The sequence below is a fragment of the Muscardinus avellanarius genome (assembly GCF_963383645.1).
Source record: "Muscardinus avellanarius genome assembly, chromosome: 1".
Classification (NCBI taxonomy): Eukaryota; Metazoa; Chordata; class Mammalia; order Rodentia; family Gliridae; genus Muscardinus; species Muscardinus avellanarius.
In genome coordinates, this window is record NC_137786.1 from 238,533,358 (window position 1) to 238,554,527 (window position 21,170).

The following is a 21,170-nucleotide window of genomic DNA, read 5'->3' on the forward strand; positions in this document are numbered from 1 at the left end:
TTATTTCTGACTCTAAAGAGGGCCAAGGGAAGGAGCACCACCCAGTCTGTTCCGCCAGTCTCCATGATTAATTTAGTTAAGGTCTCTTTTAGAGTTCTATTTATTTTTTTTACCTGTCCTGAACTCTGGGGACGATACATACAATGAAGTTTCCAATCGGTCCCCAAAAACCTGGCCACTCCCTGACTTACCTGGGCAACGAAGGCAGGCCCATTATTTGATCCTATTACCTTAAGTGTGCCAAACCGAGGAAAGATTTCTTCCAGAATCTTCTTGGCAACTATCATGGCCATCTCCTTTTTGGTTGGGAAAGCTTCTATCCATCCTGAAAAAGTGTTTACAAAAACTAGGAGGTATTTATAATCATACCTGGCTGGACCCATTTCTGTAAAGTCTATCTCCCAATAGACTCCAGGTGGTCTCCCCACAGGCGTTTTCTTGGCTCAATTTTTGTTCTGCCAGCATTCACCTTTTGGCAGGGGACACAGTTGTGGACCGTCTCCTCGAGCAGTGGGGTTAGGCCAATTGATTGGGTTGTCAGTTTGTTTACCCCAAGGTGGGTCCATTGATGCATTTGTTGTATCATCTGCTTTGCTTCTTTTTAGGCAGGATTAGTTAAAAGATTGCTCTGGACTTTTATCCTCTGCAACCACCAAGGCTTTTCTTTCTGATGTCTGGGGCAATGTATGATGCTCACTTTGGTAGGCAGATGTAGGGCTCCAAGGAGGGCCAAGATTTGCCGAGGTTAGGATCCCACACTGCTGGTAGATAGCCCCATGTACATGCCCAGTGGCAAAGACATACCTGCTGTCTGTGTAGATATTAATTTTTATCTTTTTTCAATTTTAGAGGCTTGGTTAAGGCTATTGATTCGGCTGCCTCTGTTCTTTGTTTTTCTTCATCTAGGAAGCTGCTGCCATCTGTATATCAAGTTTTTTTCCGCGTCTGGTAAAGGCTGATCAGACAGATCTTTATGCCACTTGTGTGTTTCAGCGAGCACCTGCTGACAATCATGCAGAGGGGATACCTCAAATTCAGGGTCTAGCAGGAGAGTAGCAGGAGTTAGCCCCACAGCGGGAGTAAAGGTGACATGGTCAGAGTTCAGCAACAAAGCCTGATAGTGGGTCATTCATGCATTGGTTAGCCATCGGTCTGGAGGCTGTCGCACCATATTTTTAAGGGCATGGGGGGCTGTAAGTCTTGCCCCCAATTTAGCTTGTCTGCGTCTCTGACCAAGGCTGCCACTGCTGCCACTATGTGTAGACAGGCTGGCCACCCTGCCGCCACTGAGTCCAGTTTTTTTTTTTTTTTTTATAAATAGGCCCCTGGTGGCTTTCAGGGCCCCAGCTGCTGCATGAGCATGCCTTTGGCTATTTCCTTATTTTCAGCAACATACAGATGAAAAAGTTTAGTTACATCTGGCAGTCTGAGTGCGGGTGCTGAATTGTTGAAGGCTATCTGCTCTTTCTCGCCCCAGTTAAATGGGTGGGATACCCGGCCCACTCCCAAGTCCACTGTTCTTCGGGTAGTCCATGAATATTGTTTATTACCAGTGGCCTCTTGCACCCAAGACTTTTTGTCAGAGAGCGGGCCGGAAGTCTGAAGCAGGACCAAGTGCTAGGCATCGGTGTCCACCAAGAAATAAATAGGTTTTCCCTCCACTCTTAGAGTTACCCTAGGCTCGGGGAGGGGATCCGAGCCCCGTATTTTCTAGTTACTGTCTTCACCCAGGATCAGTATTCGGGAACTCAGTTCAGAAGTAGCATCGGGTTTCTTAGGGCCAGAGTTTCCCCCCTTTTTCTTTGGGCAGCCTTTGGCCCAATGTCTCTATTTTCTTTACAGTAGGCGCACTGGTTTGTATCTAAGGGCCTCCTTCTGTTGCCAGGTGCCTTTTTTTCTGCCCTTTTGTTCCTAACTACAGTGGCCAGGATCCAAGTTAAAAATTTTTCATGCCTTTGACCTCGCTTTAAGTTTCATGCCTCCTGTTCTTTCTGCTTTTGCTTTTCCCCTGAACTGTTTTTCTTACCTTATTCAGATTTATGGGGCACCTTGCAGCCCCTTTTCTTACCTTACTCAGATTTGTGGAGCGCCTTGCAGCCCCTCTGAGACCTGCCATTAGAGCCTGGCGGTAGACTCTCAGGTGCTCCCTACCTTCTGCTGAGTTCATTAGGTAGGGGAGTTGGCCTCCCGTCGGTCCTGGGGATGTTTTTCCGAGCCTCCAGGAGAATACGCTGTCTCTCTTTCGTGGTGAAGAGAGCCTGCAACAACTGCTGGCAGTTGTCCCAAGTTGGCTGCTGCCGGGCCTCCCAGCTCTCTCCCTACCTGAAAATGAAACAAAGGGCCGAACCCAAGGAGGAGGAGAAAGAATGAGATCTCTTTAATTTTGGCAGATGAAAAAGACTCTGTGGCTGGCTAGCCAGTTCCAAGAATCGGCCACTCAGATTCACATAAAATCAGTCTGTCCCACTTTTGTCACCCACCACACAGAAGCCAGTCCAAGTCCAAAAACACAGACGCCACAGACACAAGAAAACAGAAGCACTCGTTCCTTACGAGTTTTCCAGAGTAACCTGATCGCAGCCGTCCCAGACTGCGGTGGCCGTCTCCTGGCCACTTCAGAATGAAGATGGATCCTTTCAGATCCAACTTCCCAGATGGATTCTGGAGCGTCCTCCAGAATCACGTGGGGGCGGTTCTCCTGGCACGTCTGCCGAACCGCGTCCCCTCACTTGGAACCCACTTCAGCAGTTTTCGAGACCCACTAGGCAGTCTCTGAAATCCACTAGGCAGTCCCTGGGACCCACTTCAGCAGTTTCTGAGACCCACTAGGCAGCCTCAGAATCTGCTAGGCAGTCCCCAGCTGGGGCCCACTAGGCAGCTCCCCAAAGCAGTTACTCTCAAACACCGGTTCCACAGTTTCAGAGATAAACCTTAACAGCAACAGAACAAGAACGACAGACAAGACAAACAAGACAGCTCGAGCATATCTTAACCTCCGAAGTCTGCGTGTGGGATTCGGGGGAGTGCGGCTGAGCTTCCCGGCCAACGCACCAAATGTTGGACCTGTCGGCCCCCAGGAAGCACACACCCTCCCAGTAATCACTCACAGGCAGAAGTCAATGCAATTTGCAAGAGGTTTTATTCTATCCAGCGCTGGGGTCGCCTCTCAAGTTGAGGAATCGACCCTTAGCAACAGATGTGGGCAGTTTTTATACACTTTAATTACAGAGGCGCGGTTACCATTAGGTGTTTTATTATCATTGGTTCTTATTTCTAACCTGTCTCAGGATTGGGTGGTTTGGCCAGAGATATCATTTTTTAGCTCTAATGACATTTTGTGGTAACCAAGGTCCTGGTATCCTGGTGAGTGGAAAGTCCCTGAATTGTTACTTTGTCTTCTAACAATGGTTGATGGAGAGCTAGTTCCTGGAACACAGGGAAGTAAAGTCCTAGTAACGGCGAGTCCCAGTACCTGCAAACAGGGGCACTGGGGCGGAAAGTTCTGAATGCTGAGGTGGTTGGGGTACTGGGGTCCTACAGAAGCCCCAGCCCTGTGCTTGCTGAATAAGCCCATCCCAGGCTCGACTTGTCATCTCTTGCTATGGATACTAGGTTCCAGTTGCTACTGAGAATGTGAGTGAAATAAAAGTTACAAGCAATTTTTTTCCACAGTGGGAGGCCAGAGATCTAAAGTCAGCGCGCTGTCCATAGGTATGTCCTCAGGGGCTCTGTGGGGAGCTGTCCTCCACCTCTACCCTTGGACCACCAGACCCCCAAGGCCCCCTTCTTTATTTATTTATTTTTATACTGAGATTGAGCCCGGGGGCCTTCTACACGCAGTCTATACCCCCACCCTGTGGCAGTGTTGGAGGTGGGGCTTGGCCGTGACCGCAGCAGTGGATAAACCCATTTTAATGGTGTCTCTGGGTGGTGGCGGGATGGTGGGTGCAGCCTGGGGATTACACATGGCTCCTCCTCACCCGCTCTGGCCCTGCTTCAGGACTTGGTGACGTGAGCGCCAAGCCGTGCTCTCTCCCTGGCTCTGCTCCCTGCACTAGACCCACGCCCTGGCCTCACAGGGACTGAACCCCAACATCTCCATAGAAAACTGGAGCTAATAAATCTCCCTTCTCTATTTTATGTGTTCAGGCCTTTTTAGAATAACTGTGAAAATGTTAATACACGCACGTATAAACACGCTTTAGATATACATACTTATATAGGCAATACTACATATACGTACAGTATATGCACACATGTGTGGACGCTACATACAAACTATATACATGCACACATATACATGAACATTATGTGTATATACACACAGAAACACTATTATATATATATATATATGCTACATAGAACCACACAGTACACGTGTATACACATGCACATCACACACACACCCCTCAGATGTACAGAGGTCACACACACTCACACACAGAGCTGCTGCTGCTGCTGCTGCTGCTGCAGGGAGCTCACCTACACAGTTCTGGGGCTGGCTAAGGGTGCCCCTGGGGCATCCTGTTGTCTGACGCAGGGCCCACAGACAGGCAGGCGGCAGTCAGGAGGGTGGAGGGCAGAGGGCAGAGGCTGAGCCACAGGTGGGAGGTGAAGCCCAGCAGGAGCAATTGAGCCATGTCCACTCCTGCCACCTGGACCTCGGTGAACAGGGTGTCCTGCAGCAGCAGGCCCTGGTTGCTGGAGCTGGACGCGCACACTTGTTCAGGGGTCAGAGAAGTTGGCTGAGCCCAGCTGCTGTCTCAGAGCAGCAGGGGCACTGATACTTCTGTGGTAAAGTGTAGAGACCCCGTGAGAGCAGGCACGGCCAGCAGAGACACACACAGGCCCTGGTGAAGATGCCTGCCCTATGCTGCCTTCGTGCGCAGTCCAGGCTGGGTGTCCAGAGGACGTCCAACCTCAGCCTAACTGCCTGAAGCTGTGAACACCACCATCTCTGGCCAAAGAATGCATCTTTCCTTATTTGCAAAAAGGTATTGCTAGGTGTGGCAGCACCTGTCTATAATTCTAAGATTGGGAGGCTGAGACAGGAGGGTTACATGCACGAGGCCAGCTTCAGCAACTTACAAAGGCTCTGTTTTATATTTAAAATATTAAAAGGGCTGGGAGAATATAGATTGAACATAGAATATCCCAGAGTTCAATTCTCAGTAAAAAAAAAAGGGGGGGTGTGGGGGTATTCACTGATATAACAAAGGATCTCGAGGTGTCCTCTGGAAGAGCTCATGTACTAATAAAAAATGTGTGGTGGGAGGGGGGAAGAGAAAATGGAGGTGGGGGGAGAGGGAACCAAGTATAGTTTACATGTATACCATTTATGTTCAATAAAAAATTTGTTTAAAAAATGTGAAGAAGTGATATGACTCAATTATGAAGGCTCTACTCTTCTTAATGGATAAATCCACTCATGGGACTAAGCGTCTAATGGATTAATAGATTTAATAGTTGTAAGGTAGGTAGGTAAAGTGTGACAAAAGAAATGTGGCCTTTGGGTCTTTCTTTCTGTCTCTGTCTCTGTCTCTGTCTCTCTCTCTCTCTCTCTCTCTCTCTCTCTCTCTCTCTCTCTCTGCTTTCTGCCTCCATTTTGTGAGAGCAGATTCCCTCTGCTCACGTTCTCTCTCTGCTCCCTGCTGCCATGTCCTGATCTCTGCAGATTTCACCCAGCCTAACTTGGACTGGATGCCAGAAATCTCCAGAACTGTGAGCAAACAAATCTTCCTTCCTCCAACAGTACTTGGTTGCCAGGCACTTTGGGTCGCAGCTGTGAGGATGCTGTGAAAGACCAGCTCTCTGGTCTGGCTGACACGTGTCACATGGAACTCCTGCCCTCCCATGAGCCGCCCATCAGCGCTCCCCATGCTGACCTACGCTTGCACTCACGGACAATCAGCGAATGGCGTGTCGAGGTCAACACTCTCCTCTGGAATCCAAAACACCTGAGCACAAAACCTCGAGGAAGAGACATTTACTTGCTCACAGTTTAGGAGATTTCAGAGCTCATTCCATGTCAGGCCAGGACTGCAGAGCTCAGGCGTCGTGTCGGGAAGGAGAGATGTAGAGAGCAAAGGCTCTGCCCTCACGTGGTGAGGGATAAGGGGGAGGAGCAGGGAAGAACCTTAATAATTCCCAAGGCCAACCCCAGGAGCCCTCCTCAGCCACCAAGCCTGGCTTCAACATGGCTGCCTGCTTCCATGAGGGACAGAGGGGCATTCTAAATACAAACCTTTAGGTCCCAGCCGAACTGCGCGTAGCACGCCAGACCCCTGGAGAAACCGGACCCAGTAAGACGCTGGGTTCTGGGCGGGGGTCGCGGGCTGGGCACGCCAGATGGGGCCCGGGTCGCAGGACTCTGGGCCCCAGGCCGAACTGCAAGTAGCACGCCAGACCCCTGGAGAAACCAGGCCCAGTAAGACGCTGGGTTCTGGGCGGGGGTCGCGGGCGGGGCACGCCAGCTGGGGCCCGGGTCGCGGGACTCTGGGTCCCGGCCGAACTGCGCATAGCACGCCAGACCCCTGGAGAAACCAGGCCCAGTAAGATGCTGGGTTCTGGGCAGGGGTCGCGCGCGGGGCACGCCAGCTGGGGCCTGGGTCGCGGGACTCTGGGCCCCAGGCCGAACTGCGAGTAGCACGCCAGACCCCTGGAGAAACCGGGCCCAGAACAGAAAAAGATAAAGAAAAATATCAGAGAGGTGGTAAGAAAGCCCTTATGGATGCCAGGACACTGGAGATGCAGACAAAACTTATCTAAATGCACTGGAACTTATGGAAAAATTCGCCGTGAAAGAGGACTGCTATTTCTCTATATTGTTAAGAATCTCAGACATCACATATAAGGAGAGAGTTTAGCGGAGACCAAGGAGAAATGCGGTGTTGAAAGAGTTCTCCGCGATGGTGGTGGAGACTTGTATTCAGGAGAGCAGAAACCGGATCTTACCAACTTTATTTTTTTGGAGAAATTACACCAAATGTCGAATGCTACCATCACGCATGCTTCGGAACACTGGACAACATTCAGAGTGGAAAAAGAGCCTGGGAAGGATTTGAAATGGTGGAGGCAGTGGCAATGCCAGTGGCCAATATTCGGGGGAGGCAGAGATCTGATACATTACAACTGGAACCTTTGAAATAATAACCACAGAGACAGTGATCGGAACCTGCTGAGGGGTTAGGCGGGCGCCGGGGCCAGTGGCCGACATTGGAGCTTGCTGTGAGGCAAGGCCACTACTGAGGCCTCCGTGGCCAGGATTGGAGCCTGCCGAGGGGTTAGACCGATGCTGGGACAAGCGAGGCCGGCATTGGAGCCTGCCATGAGGCAAGGCTTGTGCTGGGGCCTCCGAGGTCGGGTCCGGAACTTGCTGAGGGGTTAGGCCGGTGCTGGGGTCAGTGAGGCCGGCATCGGAGCCTGCCGTGAGGCAAGGCCAGTGTTGGGGCCCCCGAGGAATGGACCGGAGCCTGCTGAGGGGTTAGGCCGGTGCTGGGGCCAGCGAGGCTGGCATCAGAGCCTGCCATGAGGCAAGGCCGGTACTTGGGCCTACGAGGCCAGGATAAGAGCCTGCTGAGGGGTTAGGCCGGTGCTGGGGCCAGTGAGGCCGGCATCGGAGCCTGCCTTGAGTCATGACCAGTGCTGGGGCCTCCGAGGCCGGGATCGGAGCCTGCCGAGGGGTTAGGCCAGTGCTGGGGCCAGTGAGGCCGGCATCGGAGCCTGCTGTGAGGCATGACCAGTGCTGGGGCCTCCGAGTCTGGGATCGGAGCCTGCCGAGGGGTTAGGCCGGTGCTGGGGCCAGTGAGGCCGGCATCGGAGCCTGCCTTGAGGCAAGCCCGGTACTGGGGCCTCGAGGCCAGGATAAGAGCCTGCCGAGGGGTTAGGCCGGTGCTGGGGCCAGCGAGGCCGTCATCGGAGCCTGCCTTGAGGCATGACCAGTGCTGGGGCCTCCGAGGCTGGGATCGGAGCCTGCCGAGGGGTTAGGCTGGTGCTGGGGCCAGTGAGGCCGGCATCGGAGCCTGCCTTGAGGCAAGGCCAGTACTGAGGCCTCGAGGCCAGGATAAGAGCCTGCTGAGGGGTTAGGCCGGTGCTGGGGCCAGCGAGGCCGGCATCGGAGCCTGCCTTGAGGCAAGGCCGGTACTGGGGCCTCCGAGGCCAGGATAAGAGCCTGCCGAGGGGTTAGGCCGGTGCTGGGGCCAGCAAGGCCGGCATCGGAGCCTGCCTTGAGGCAAGGCCGGTACTGGGGCCTCCGAGGCCAGGATAAGAGCCTGCCGAGGGGTTAGGCTGGTGCTGGGGCCAGCGAGGCCGGCATCGGAGCCTGCCTTGAGGCATGACCAGTGCTGGGGCCTCCGAGGCCGGGATCGGAGCCTGCCGAGGGGTTAGGCCGGTGCTGGGGCCAGCGAGGCCGGCATCGGAGCCTGCCTTGATGCATGACCAGTGCTGGGGCCTCCAAATCCGGGATCGGAGCCTGCCAAGGGGTTAGGCCAGTGCTGGGGCCAGTAGGCCGGCATCGGAGCCTGCCTTGATGCATGACCAGTGCCGGGGCCTCCAAATCCGGAATCGGAGCCTGCCGAGGGCTTAGGCCGGTGCTGGGGCCAGCGAGGCCGGCATCGGAGCCTGCCTTGAGGCAAGGCCGGCACTGGGGCCTCTGAGGCCGGGATCGGAGCCTGCCGAGGGGTTAGGCCGCTGCTGGGGCCAGTGAGGCCGGCATCGGAGCCTGCCTTGAGGCAAGGCCGGTACTGGGGCCTCCGAGGCCAGGATAAGAGCCTGCTGGGGGTTAGGCCGGTGCTGGGGCCAGCGAGGCCGGCATCGGAGCCTGCCTTGAGGCAAGGCCGGTACTGGGGCCTCAAGGCCAGGATAAGAGCCTGCCGAGGGGTTAGGCCGGTGCTGGGGCCAGTGAGGCCGGCATCGGAGCCTGCTGTGAGGCATGACCAGTGCTGGGGCCTCCGAGTCTCGGATCGGAGCCTGCCGAGGGGTTAGGCCGGTGCTGGGGCCAGCAAGGCCGGCATCGGAGCCTGCCTTGAGGCAAGGCTGGTACTGGGGCCTCGAGGCCAGGATAAGAGCATGCCGAGGGGTTAGGCCGATGCTGGGGCCAGCGAGGCCGGCATCGGAGCCTGCCGTGAGGCAAGGCCGGTACTGGGGCCTCCGAGGCCAGGATAAGAGCCTGCCGAGGGGTTAGGCTGGTGCTGGGGCCAGCGAGGCCGGCATCGGAGCCTATCTTGAGGCATGACCAGTGCTGGGGCCTCCGAGGCCGGGATCGGAGCCTGCCAAGGGGTTAGGCCGGTGCTGGGGCCAGCGAGGCCGGCATCGGAGCCTGCCTTGAGGCAAGGCTGGTACTGGGGCCTCCGAGGCCAGGATAAGAGCCTGCCGAGGGGTTAGGCCGGTGCTGGGGCCAGCGAGGCCGGCATCGGAGCCTGCCTTGAGGCAAGGCCGGTACTGGGGCCTCCGAGGCCAGGATAAGAGCCTGTCGAGGGGTTAGGCCGGTGCTGGGGCCAGCGAGGCTGGCATCGGAGCCTGCCTTGAGGCAAGGCCAGTACTGGGGCCTCCGAGGCCAGGATAAGAGCCTGTCGAGGGGTTAGGCCGGTGCTGGGGCCAGCGAGGCCGGCATCGGAGGCTGCCGCGAGGCATGACTAGTGTTGGGGCCTCCGAGGCCGGGATCGGAGCCTGCCGAGGGGTTAGGCTGGTGCTGGGGCCAGTGAGGCCGGCATCGGAGCCTGCCTTGAGGCAAGGCCGGTACTGGGGCCTCCAAATCCGTGATCGGAGCCTGCCAAGGGGTTAGGCCGGTGCTGGGGCCAGCGAGGCCGGCATCGGAGCCTGCCTTGAGGCAAGGCTGGTACTGGGGCCTCTGAGGCCAGGATAAGAGCCTGCCGAGGGGTTAGGCCGGTGCTGGGGCCAGCGAGGCCGGCATCGGAGCCTGCCTTGAGGCATGACCAGTGCTGGGGCCTCCGAGGCCGGCATCGGAGCCTGCCGAGGGGTTAGGCTGGTGCTGGGGCCAACGAGGCCGGCATTGGAGCCTGCCATGAGGCTAGGCCGGTGCTGGGGCCTCCGAGGCCAGGATTGGAAACCTGCCAAGGGGTTAGACCGGTGCAGGGGCCAATGGCCAGCATCGGAGCCTGGCGTGAGGCAAGTTCACTCCTGCGGCCTCCAAGGTTGGGACCAAAGCCAGCTTAGGGGTTAGACCGGTTCAGGGGCCAGCGAGACCAGAACTGGGTCCTCCCATGAGGCAAGGCCGCTGCTTGAGCCAGCGAGGTCTGGATCAGTCCACTGAGTAGCCAGGCCACTACTGGGACCATCAAGAGTGGGATTGGTACTTGCAATGCAGCATGCACAGAGAAATATCGCAGAAAATATAAATCAGACGCTTCTCTTAATCAGCAATAACTAGGAGGAAAAGGGCAAGAGGAAGAGGTTGAGCTATAGAAAGGGCCCTATAGTGAAGCAACTAATGTGACCAAACAGAGGGTATGTAATACTGGAGGACGGAGCCTCTTTAAAAAGCAGGAGGTACATAAACAAATGTATCAAAGTAAATCACCAAAGAAGCGTGGGATGGAGGGAGGGGGAGGGAATGGGATGGGGGCCGGATGAGGGCTAATTGGATGATGTGTGCTTGTATATCCTCTCAAGTCTTGTACTCCAATGTGATTGATATATGACTCCAATGCACCAATTTAAAAAATAAATTAATTAAAAAATAAATAAATAAATAAAAATTTCTGAAATGCAAAAAAAAATAAATAAAGAAATACAAACCTTTACATGAGATATCAGGAGACTTCAGACATTGAATGAGCTGGTATGACTGGGAAACAAAAATGTGTCTTTCTTTGACTTTTATCAACTTGATTTTAACACCACTGGTGGCAATGGCAGACCACAGAGAAGAACACAGAAAGGGCCTCCCATGCCTTCTGTCTCCTCCCAGCAAGCTTACAAAGGGATCCGGGCAGGACGCAGAGGGTGGACTCCGCCTTGTGCATCCTCAGGCCTCCGGGACGGAGTGAGGCCAACTCTGTCCTCACCCTCGTGAGGAGCAGCGATCCCTAAGGAACAGTGACCCAGCATTGCCCAGATTCTCCACTCCACGGCTGCCTGGCATTGATTCTGCCTTGATTCTGGCTCTGAAGCTGTACAAAGACCTCTGCATCTGCCTCAGATGGAGACTGTGCAAGGGCCCAACCCTGAAGCAGGTGCTACGTAGACCCTGCCTCCCTGGCCCAGCCTGCCCCACGGGGGCCTGCAGGTTAGTGCAGAGACACTGGGCAGAAGGACACACTGTGAGGGGAGCCGGCACAAGTCCCTGAAGGAGGACGAGGCAGGAAGGAAGGGGTTTGTGATCAGACACTGGAATAAAGAGCAACCTGGAGAAGGGCAGAGGGTGGTGGAAGGTGTTTATTTAAGGATGTGAAGGGAACAGGTGAGACCTCAATAGAGAACCAGGGAGAGCAGGGGTGAGAGAGGCCAAGGGGCTGTGCTGGGCAGGGCCAACTCTGGGTGGGCACAGCAATTGCAGCTCAGGGCTCCCCGGCTCTGGGGGCTCCACTGTCTGCTGCACCTCAGCTTGACGAGGGACCAGGAGAAGCGAGAGCCCCGAAGTCCAGGGCCTCAGAGGCCGGGGAGGGAGGAGATGAGGGAGAGTGGCAGGGTTTACTGGGCAGAGGACAGAGGACTCACCACAGGTGAATGGTGTCCTTCTTCTACTCTGGACACCTGGGTCCTCCTTGGCCTGGAGATGCAGCTTCTACAACAGGAAGACGAGACCCGGAGGTGAGCTCCTGTGACCCAGGATGCAGCTCTTGTCCCTGTGGAGGCTGCGGGGTGCGGGGACATTGCAATGGGTCGTCAAAATCCCAGATTAAGCACTCAGTACAAATGGAAACACAGCAGCTGGACAAGCAGCAGATGGCCCCCTGCCTTAGGGACAGGAGAGCTTGCAGCAGCTGGACTAGCAACAGCAGGGCTTGCAGCAGCTGGACGGACAACTAGACGACCCACAGCCTGAGGAGCAACAGGGCTTGCAGCAGCTGGACTGGCAGCAGCAGGGCTTGCAGCAGCTGGACTGGCAGCAGGATGACCCACAGCCTGAGGAGCAGCAGGGCTTGCAGCAGCTGGACTGGCAACACACGGGGACACAGCAGTAAGGCTTGCAGCAGCTGGACTGGCAGCAAGATGACCCACAGCCTGAGGAACAGCAGGGCTTGCAGCAGCTGGACTGGCAGCAGGATGACCCACAGCCTGAGGAGCAGCAGGGCTTGCAGCAGCTGGACTGGCAACAGCAGGGCTTGCAGCAGCTGGACTGGCAGCAGATTGGCTTACAGCCCCCACAGCATCCCCCACAGGAGCCACCGCTGGAGCAGCAGCAGGCCGGCACACAGCAGCACACGGGCTTGCAGCAGCACACAGGCACACAGCAGCTGGAGCCACAGCCCCCACAGCTGGAGCCACAGCCCCCACAGCTGGAGCCACAGCCCCCACAGCTGGAGCCGCAGCCTCCGGAGCAGCCACAGCAGCCCATGGTTCTGTTGTTTGAGGTGGATGGGTCTGAGGATCAGGTGGAGAGGGAGGTGTGCGTGTGTGCAGCCTTTGGTGCTAGGACCCTTTATATACCTGGCCAGGGGTGCTGATGGGCACAAGGCCCCTTCCTCCTGTCTATTTCTGTGCTTTCCTCAAGGAAGCTCCATGTCATTTAAAATAACACAAACATCCCTCCACGTTGTGACACACTTCCTTCTCAAGCACTGCTTCCTCTGAAACCTCCTGTACCTGCCTGCCCTTGGCCCTGGGCACCCTGGGAATGAGGGCATCTTTCTATATTCTTCCCTGCCCAAACTCTCATTCCTTCCTGGAGGGGTCAAGGGAGGACCAATGTTTTTGTTTGTCCAAAAGCCTGACAAGTCCATATCCTGGCATGGATGGCAGGTGTGCATTTGGGCGTCATGGCTGAATGTTCTCTGGAGCTGAAGACCCACTGATGGTCCACATGGTAAGAGGACCAGTCCTGTCCTCTGTCCTGGCCCTTCTCCCAGATCATCCTCTTTGACCTTCATAATTCCCTTCCAAAGAAATTACCTGAATTGCTTAGTAGTCCTCTCCACCAGACCCACAATTATCTCATCGTTTACAACCTCCCTCTCAAAGCAGTGACACTAGTTTTAGGTATGTTTCACACACGGGTTCTCATCTGGGGCTCGCAGACCACACCTCTGCACGACCTTGTGCTCATTCAGAGATACCACGATCTATTTCTAAGTTGCAAAGATGACACATCTCATACAGAACTATATCAAGGACTGCCCCTAAGCTCAGAAGAACAGGTGCACCCACAGTTTGCCATCTTAGAGGATCCGTATGTTGGATCTATTCTCAGTTTTCTAAGAGCTCTCCACCCTGGTCTCTCCCTTTAGGATCGGAACATTCAGACATTGAAAACCGGATTCTTTTTGTGCCCATGTAGTCAGTTAGTTTTCTGTGACCTCAATCATATACGTGAGGTTGTAAGAATATAAAGAGAAGAGGTTGTTTCAGCTCCCATTGGGTGACTAAGGTTTAAACAGCACAGTGTCTGGCTCTGCTGAGGCCCCAGATGCCCAATCATGGTGGGAGGGAGTACATGAGGACACAGCAAACCAGAGACCAGAGGGGCTGGACCTGCCCTATTATAACAACCGTCTTCTGGGAACTAAGAGGTGTCCAAGAGAATGACCCTTGTCTGCTCTGAGGGGCATGCCCCTACGATCTCCTACTAGGCTGGGCCTCTTTCTTTTTCTTTTTCTTTTATTTTGTGTGCTTTTTTAGTGCATTATAGACTCACATCATGATGAAATCATGTTGACAGTGACACATGCACACGCTCCTGGTGCCCCACCTCCTCATGGAGTACCCAAATTGAGGGTGGTATATATTCACGTGTACACACAGTCTGTGGTAGTGTTTGTATTTATGAACCTAAGTCCTCCTCCACCCCTGCCCTTATGTTCCTCCCTGGCTTCCCTGAGGTTTCTACTCATCGTATGGAATCTCTCCTTACCCTGATTACTCCCTGTCCTGCACACATTAAAGAAAACATATGACCCTTTACTCTCTTTAATTGGCTAATCTCAGGTAACATAATGTCCTTCAATTGTCTTGCAAATTATGTAATCATTTTTCTTTATGGTGTGTAGAATTCCATTGTGTATATTTCCCAATAATTTAAAAAAATTTATTGGTGCACTGTATTCATACATCATAATGGGGTAAAAAAAACTTGTGTGTACGTACATGTACACATCACCAATTTAGCCCCTACCCAATTCCCACCCCATTCCCTCCCCACCCCTCCTTTCATTGCTTGGCTTAGTGGTTGACTTCGAAATGATTAAGTACATTGTGTGTTTTAGAGAGTTTCCTTCTTCCTCCTCCCATCCCCTCATTGAGGTTGTCTTGTTTGCTCCTCTATAGGATTTCCTTTTTCATCTAGAGTTCCTCCTATGACCCATTTCTCCCTAACTCTCACATATTAGTGAAAGCATCTGATTTCTTATTTTTTGTGACTGACTAATCTCACTTAGCATAATGTCCTCCAGTTCCATCCATTTCCCTGAAAATGATGTAATTGAGGTTTTTTTGATGGCTGAGTAAAATTCCATTGTGTACATATCCCACAGTTTTGTAATCCATTCATCTGTTGATGGACATCTTGGCTGGTTCCACAGTTTGGCTATGGTGAATTGTGCAGCTATGAACATAGATACACATGCATTAGTTTGGTAGTTTGGTTCCTAACTTTTGGGTAGATACCCAGAAGTGGTATTGCCGGATCAAATGGTAGATTTGTTCCCATTCTTCTGAGGATTCTCCATACTGTTTTCCAAAGTGGTTGCACTAATTTGCAGTCCCACCAACAATGTCTTAGAGTTCCCACTTCTCCACATCCTCGCCAGCATCTGTTGTTGTTTGTGTTTTGAATGATGGCCATTCTAGTTGGAGTTAGGTGGAATCTCAGGGTAGTTTTGATTTGCATCTCTCTGATGGCCAGTGATGTTGAGCATTTTTTCATGCATTTATTGGCCATTTGAATTTCTTCTTTTGTGAAGTGTCTACTTAGTTCTTTTGCCCATTTTGTTATTGGATGCTTTGTTTTCTTAGTGTTGAGTTTCTTGAGTTCTCTGTATATTCTAGATATTAGTCCTCTATCGGTGGTGTAGGTGGCAAAAATCATCTCCCGTTCTGTTGGCTCTCGATTGAGGTTCTTCATAGTTTCCTTTGCTGAACAGAAGCTCTTCAGTTTCACGCAATCCCACGTATTGATTCGCCTTTTAGTTTGTTGTGTCTTTGGGGTCTTGTTGAGCAAGTGTTTATCTGTGCCTCTGTGTTGCAGTGTTGGACCTATGCCCTCTTCAAGGAGCTTCAAGGTCTCTGGTTTAATTTCCAAGTCTTTAATCCATCTTGAAATTACTCTTGTACAGGGTGAGAAAGTGGGATTAATTTCCAATTTTCTGCATATGGTTAACCAGTTTTGCCAACACCATTTGTTGAGCAGGCTATCTTTTTTCCAGTGTATGTTTTTGGCCCCTTTGTCAAAAATCAATTGGCTGAAAGTGTGTGGACTTGTTTCTGGGTCTTCTATTCTGCTCCATTGGTCTGTGTATCTGTTTTTGTGCCAGTACCATGCTGTTTTTATTACAATGGCTTTATAGTATAGTTTAAAGTCTAGTATGGTGATTCCTCCTGCATGTTTTTGGGGTTTTTTTTTTTTTTTTTTTTGGTGGTACTGGGGGTGGATCCCAGAGGCTTTCTACCTCTGGGCCATACTCCCAGACCTATTTTATATTTTATTTGGAAACAGGGTCTCACTAAGTTGCTGAGAGCCTCATTTAAGTCACTGAGGCTGGCTTCGAACCTGCGTGATCCTCCTTTCTCAGCCTCCCAAGTGCGGGGATTACAAGCGTGCACCACCACGCCCGGCTCCTGCATGGTTTTGTTGCTGAGAACTACTTTGGCTATTCTGGGCTTCTTGTCATTGCAAATAAATTTAAGGACTGATTTTTCTATGTCTAAGAGGAATGATCTAAGTAGTTTAATGGGCATTGTGTTGAATCTGTAGATCACTTTTGGAAGGATGGCCATTTTAATGATATTTATTCTGCCAATCCATGAGCATGGAAGATCTTTTCATCTTATAAGATCTTCTTCAAGTTCTTTTTTCAATATTTTATAATTTTCTTTGTAGAGATCTTTTAACTCCTTGGTTAAGTTTATTCCTAAGTATATTGTTTTTTGTGGGAAATCCTGAGTGGAAGTGTTTTCTGGATTTCTTTTTCAGGGGATTTATGGTCGGTGTACAGGAAAGCTTCTGACTTTTTAAGATTGATTTTTGTATCCAGACACTTTGCTGAATTTGTTGATCAGTTCTCTGAGCCTTTTGGTTTAGTTTGTTGGGTTTTCTAAATATAGTATCATGTCGTCTGCAAATAGTGTAAGTTTGAGTTCTTTTTTCCTATTTGTACTCCTCTGATTTCCTTTTCTTGCCTTATTGCTCTGGCCAGAGTCTCTAGTACTATATTGAAGAGAAGTGATGATAATGGACATCCTTGTCTCTTTCCTGTTTTTAGAGAGAATTCTCTAAGTTTTTCCCCATTTTATATGATGTTGGCGGTGGGTTATTGTAGATTGCCTTAATGATATTGAAATATGTGCCTTCTATTCCAATTCTCTGCAGTGTTTTTATCATAAATAGATGTTGTTTTTATCAAATGCTTTTTCTGCATCTATTGAAATGATCATGTAATTTTTGTCTTTTGTTCTGTTTGTGTGATGAATTACATGGATTGATTTTCATATGTTGAACCAGCCTTGCGTCCCTGGGATGAACCCTACCTGGTCATATTGTATGATTTTCTTTATGTGGTTTTGAATGCGTGTTGCTAGTATTTTGTTTAATAGTTTTGCATCCACATTCATCAGAGATATAGGCCTGTAGTTTTCCTTCCTTGAACTGTCTTTATTCGGTTTGGGTATTAGTGTGATGTTGGCTTCATGGAATGAATTTGGGAGAGTCCCAGTTTTTTCTATTTCATGAAATAGTTTGAGGAATATTGGGGTTAGCTCTTCTATAAAGGTTTTATAGAATTCACTTAGAAAACCATCTGGTCCAGGGCCTTTCTTTGATAGTAAGCTCTTTATTGCTGTTTCAATCTCTTTGATTGCTATTGGTTGGTTTAAATTTTCTATATCTTCTTGACTCCATTTAGGAAGGTTGTATTTATCTAGAAATTTGTCAATTTCCTCCAGATTTTCCATTTTGTTGGAGTATAGTTTTTCACAGTATTTCTGATAATCCTCTGGATTTCTACACTGTCAGTAGCAATGTCTCCTTTTTCATCTCTTTTCTTCATAATTTGGGTTGGTTTTCTTTCCTTTTAGTTAGATTGGCTTATGGTTTATCTATCTTGTTAATTTTTTCGAGAAACCAGTTTTGGTTTTGTTGATTTTCTTTATTGTCTTTTTATTCTCTACTTCATTAATTTCTGCTATAATTTTAATAATTTCCTGTCTTCTACTGGCTTTGGGTTTAGATTGTTCCTATATTTCAAGGGCTTTTAGGCGTGTTGTTAGTTCATTTATTTGAAGATTTTCTGATTTTCTTATGTGAGCACTCAGTGCTATAAACTTTCCTCTTCTCTTTTTTTTTTTTTTTTTTTTTTGGTGGTACTGGGGTTTCTGGAAGACCTTCTACCTCCGGCTACACTCCCAGACCTATTTTTACATTTTCATTTGGAAACAGGGTCTCCTAAGCCAGTGCACGCAGCTGGCTTTGAACCTGCGCATTCCTTCTGTCTCTGCCTCCCAAGCGCGGGGATTACAAGCGTGTGCCACCATGCTCGGCTAAACTTTCCTCTTAATACTGCCTTCAAAGTGCCCCAGAGGTTTTGATATGTTGTATCTTTATTTTCATTTGTTTCAAGAAATTTCTTGATTTCACCTCTTACATCTTCTATGACCCATTCTTCATTCAGAATTGTGGTGTTCAGTCTCCACATATTTATGTTGTTTCTCTGGGTCTTCTTATACTTGATTTCTAGTTTCATTCCATTATGGTCTGAAATGACACAGGGAAGTATGTAACATTTTTTGAATTTGCTAGTGCTCATTTTGTGTCCCAGGATGTAATCTATTTTGGAGAAGGTTCCGTGAGCAGCAGAGAAAAAAGTAAACATCGCAGTAGTTGGATGAAATATTCTATGTGTCCAACAGGTCCATTTGTTTAATGGTGTTCTTTAGTTCTGAGGCATCTTTACTGACCTTTTGTGTCGCAGACCGGCTCAGTCCTGTTGGGGCGCGAGTCCACTCGCGGTTGAAAACCTCAGCAAAGATGGGGAAGGATTAGAGTGAAGTACTGCAGCCTCTTCTCTGCAGCGATTCTTTCCCTTCTAGGAACTAAGAGTTCCTAGTGATGGCGCTCTCTAGAAAGAATCTGACATGGACAAAGGCTTCTTGAGGCAATGACACTTTATTACAGAAACCCCGAAAAATTTATACCCTTCACCAGTAAAGTTAATAATAAGAGAAAAGGGAGTGAATGCAATCACTGTGAAATAATAATGAATGACATGTAAACAAAGGTAATAAAACTAGTCCTTCAGCTGGCTGTTGATCTTCGAGAGATTGACTCCTGATCCTCTCCAAGGTCTTGCAGATAAGCAGTTCCAGGGGACGACCTCCCAGGAGAAACAGGCACGCCCAAGGCTTGGGGGCTTCTCGGGGAATCTTCTTTAACTTTCTTGGAACTTTCCATCTTTTGGGCTCAGTTCATATAGCAAGTGTGGGGAGATGTGGTGATTCAGGTGGATGTGATAGGGTTTCTTCAGGTGTTGGCATCTTATTTTCTAAATCTGAAAGCTTAAGCAAACTCACAACACAGTTTTGCAGACAAAATACCACAAACAACACCACAAAGTTCTTGGATTTAATTGTCAGATGTATTTCCTTAACTGCTGAATACTGTTCTTTAGACAACAAGCCTATTAAAAGCCTATCCATCTTTAATAATCCATATCCCTGTCACAAACTCTCTGCAACCTGCTTCTAACTTTCTAATTCCTTTCTTTCCCAATTGGGACGTTCTTATGATAAGCTCTTCTCCATGCAAAAATGCTTTTCTTACTCTTACGGTATTTCCTTTCCTTCATACATATATATTTAGAACGTCTGTCCTTTATTTTGTCATATTCATTCCTAACCATGCGGCCAGTCTCTCTGTCTCTGGGGATGCTCACACTGGGCGTAAAAGTCAACAATCTTTCTCCTTGGCTCTATTGTATTTGGGCAACTAAGTTGTTCATCAACTAAATTGCTTCGAAGTCACACACAAAGTTTTATCTTCTCTGTCTCTAGGCAGGATCTCAAGGGTAAACAGAGTTAGCTTACTGGAGTTAATGGCTTAACCTAAGTTAGTGATAGGAATGAGGGTCGGAGACCCTTTGTGATTGCTGTAGCTGGAATGCTTATCACAGCATCTGAGTTCTGGCCAGTTTTTCATTATTATTGAGCAGAGCCAAGGGCATTTAGACAAATTATTAGAGAATTTATTTTCACGGACTCAATCTCTTTCATAGTCCTGGTCTCACATCACCGGAGCAATTCGCGTAGAGAGTTAAAAGGAATCATTACCAAGAAAATAATAGTCATGAAGGGTATCTAAAAGTGGGGGGTACTTTGGCCAGAGACGACACCTCCTTCTCGGGGCTTGTTGCCGATTAACTATGTGGAGTGGGGTCTCAACACATAGATGCCGAGGCAGCAGGCAGTCTTGGCACTTTTGTCTGGAAGAGTGGTCTAGTATTGTGAGAGGTGTGTTGAAGTCTCCCAGTATTATTGTGTTGGGATTTATGTATGATTCATGTCACAGAGAGTTTGATTTATGAAAGTAGCTGCACCTATGTTTGGGACATAGATATTGATTACTCTTATTTCCTCTTGTGGATTATTCCTTTTACCAGTAAAATAAGACCTTCTTTGTCTCTTCTAATAAGTTTGGGCTTGAAGTCTAATTTGTCTGATATCATAGTTGCTACTCCTGCTTGCCTTCAAGTTCTCTTAGCATGAATTACCTTGCTCCAGCCCTTTTCCTTGAGTTTGTTACTATCTTTACTTGTAAGGTGTGTTTCTTGTAAGCAGCTGATGAATAGATTCTGGTTTTTAATCCATTTTGCTACTTTATGTCTTTTTATTGGGGAATTGAGGCCACTTACATTCAGTGTGATTATTGAGAGATAATTATTAATTCCTAACATGTGAATATTTTATTTCTGCTTGAAGTACTGTTTGTTCTTCTTTGCTTAGTTGTCTGCTGGATATCTTGTTTCTCTGGTTCTGGTGTGTATTACCTATTTCTTCTTTGTAGTTAATCTCTCTGAGTATTTTCTCTAGTGCTGGTTTTGAAGATATAAATTCTTTTACTTTCTGTTTGTCATGGAATCTTTTAATTTCCCCATCTAATTTTTTGTATTTTTCTCTTTTCATTTTATTTTATTTTCATGTAGATCATATTGAAAACGGCATACATTCAAATACACAGTACTTGGTGCCCTACCCCAGACCCCCACTGCTTCCCCTTTCCCTACCTCCCAACAGTGAGTGTCCAGGTCAAAACTCAGTGAGACTCTGTTTCAAAAAAAAAAAAAGCTACATTCACACTTATACACATATTTGAATGTAGCTCCTTCATGAATCAAACTCAGCTTTCTTCCTCTCCTATCCTTCCTTTCTAGCTTTGATGGGGTTTCACCACCATTATCTGGAGTCCCTCTGTGCTTGGATGATCTCAATTAACATAATGTTCTCCAGGTCTTTCAATATTCTTGTGAATTCCATGATTTTGTTCTTCTTTATTGCCAAGTAGAATTCCCAAAATTTTGCAATCCATTCATCTGTTGATGGAGACCTAGGTTGATTCCATATTTTGGCTATTACAAAATGTGCTGCTATGAACATGGGTATGCATATGTTACTATAGTTCTCTGGTTTCAACCTCTTTAAAAAGATACCCAGGAGTGGTATAACTGGATCATATGGTGGATCCATTCCCAGTTTTCTAAGGAATCTCCATAGTGGCTGAACTACTTTGCACTCCCATCAACAGTGTAAAAGAGTTCCTCCCTCCCCACATCCTCACCAGCATTTGTTGT

The 21,170-nt window shown here is 49.3% G+C and overlaps 1 protein-coding gene across 1 annotated transcript in view; it reads right to left on the reverse strand.

Moving 5' to 3' along the window:
- Window positions 1-12,517, reverse strand: part of LOC308269119 (uncharacterized protein) — a gene marked incomplete at both ends in the record, with an annotated part of 28,591 nt that extends 16,074 nt beyond the window's left edge. The window contains one exon of the mRNA XM_080704282.1: window positions 12,300-12,517. Within this exon, the coding sequence (XP_080560408.1) occupies window positions 12,300-12,517 (218 nt within the window). The remainder of the gene's footprint in view (window positions 1-12,299) is intronic.
- Window positions 12,518-21,170: the final 8,653 nt, after the last annotated feature.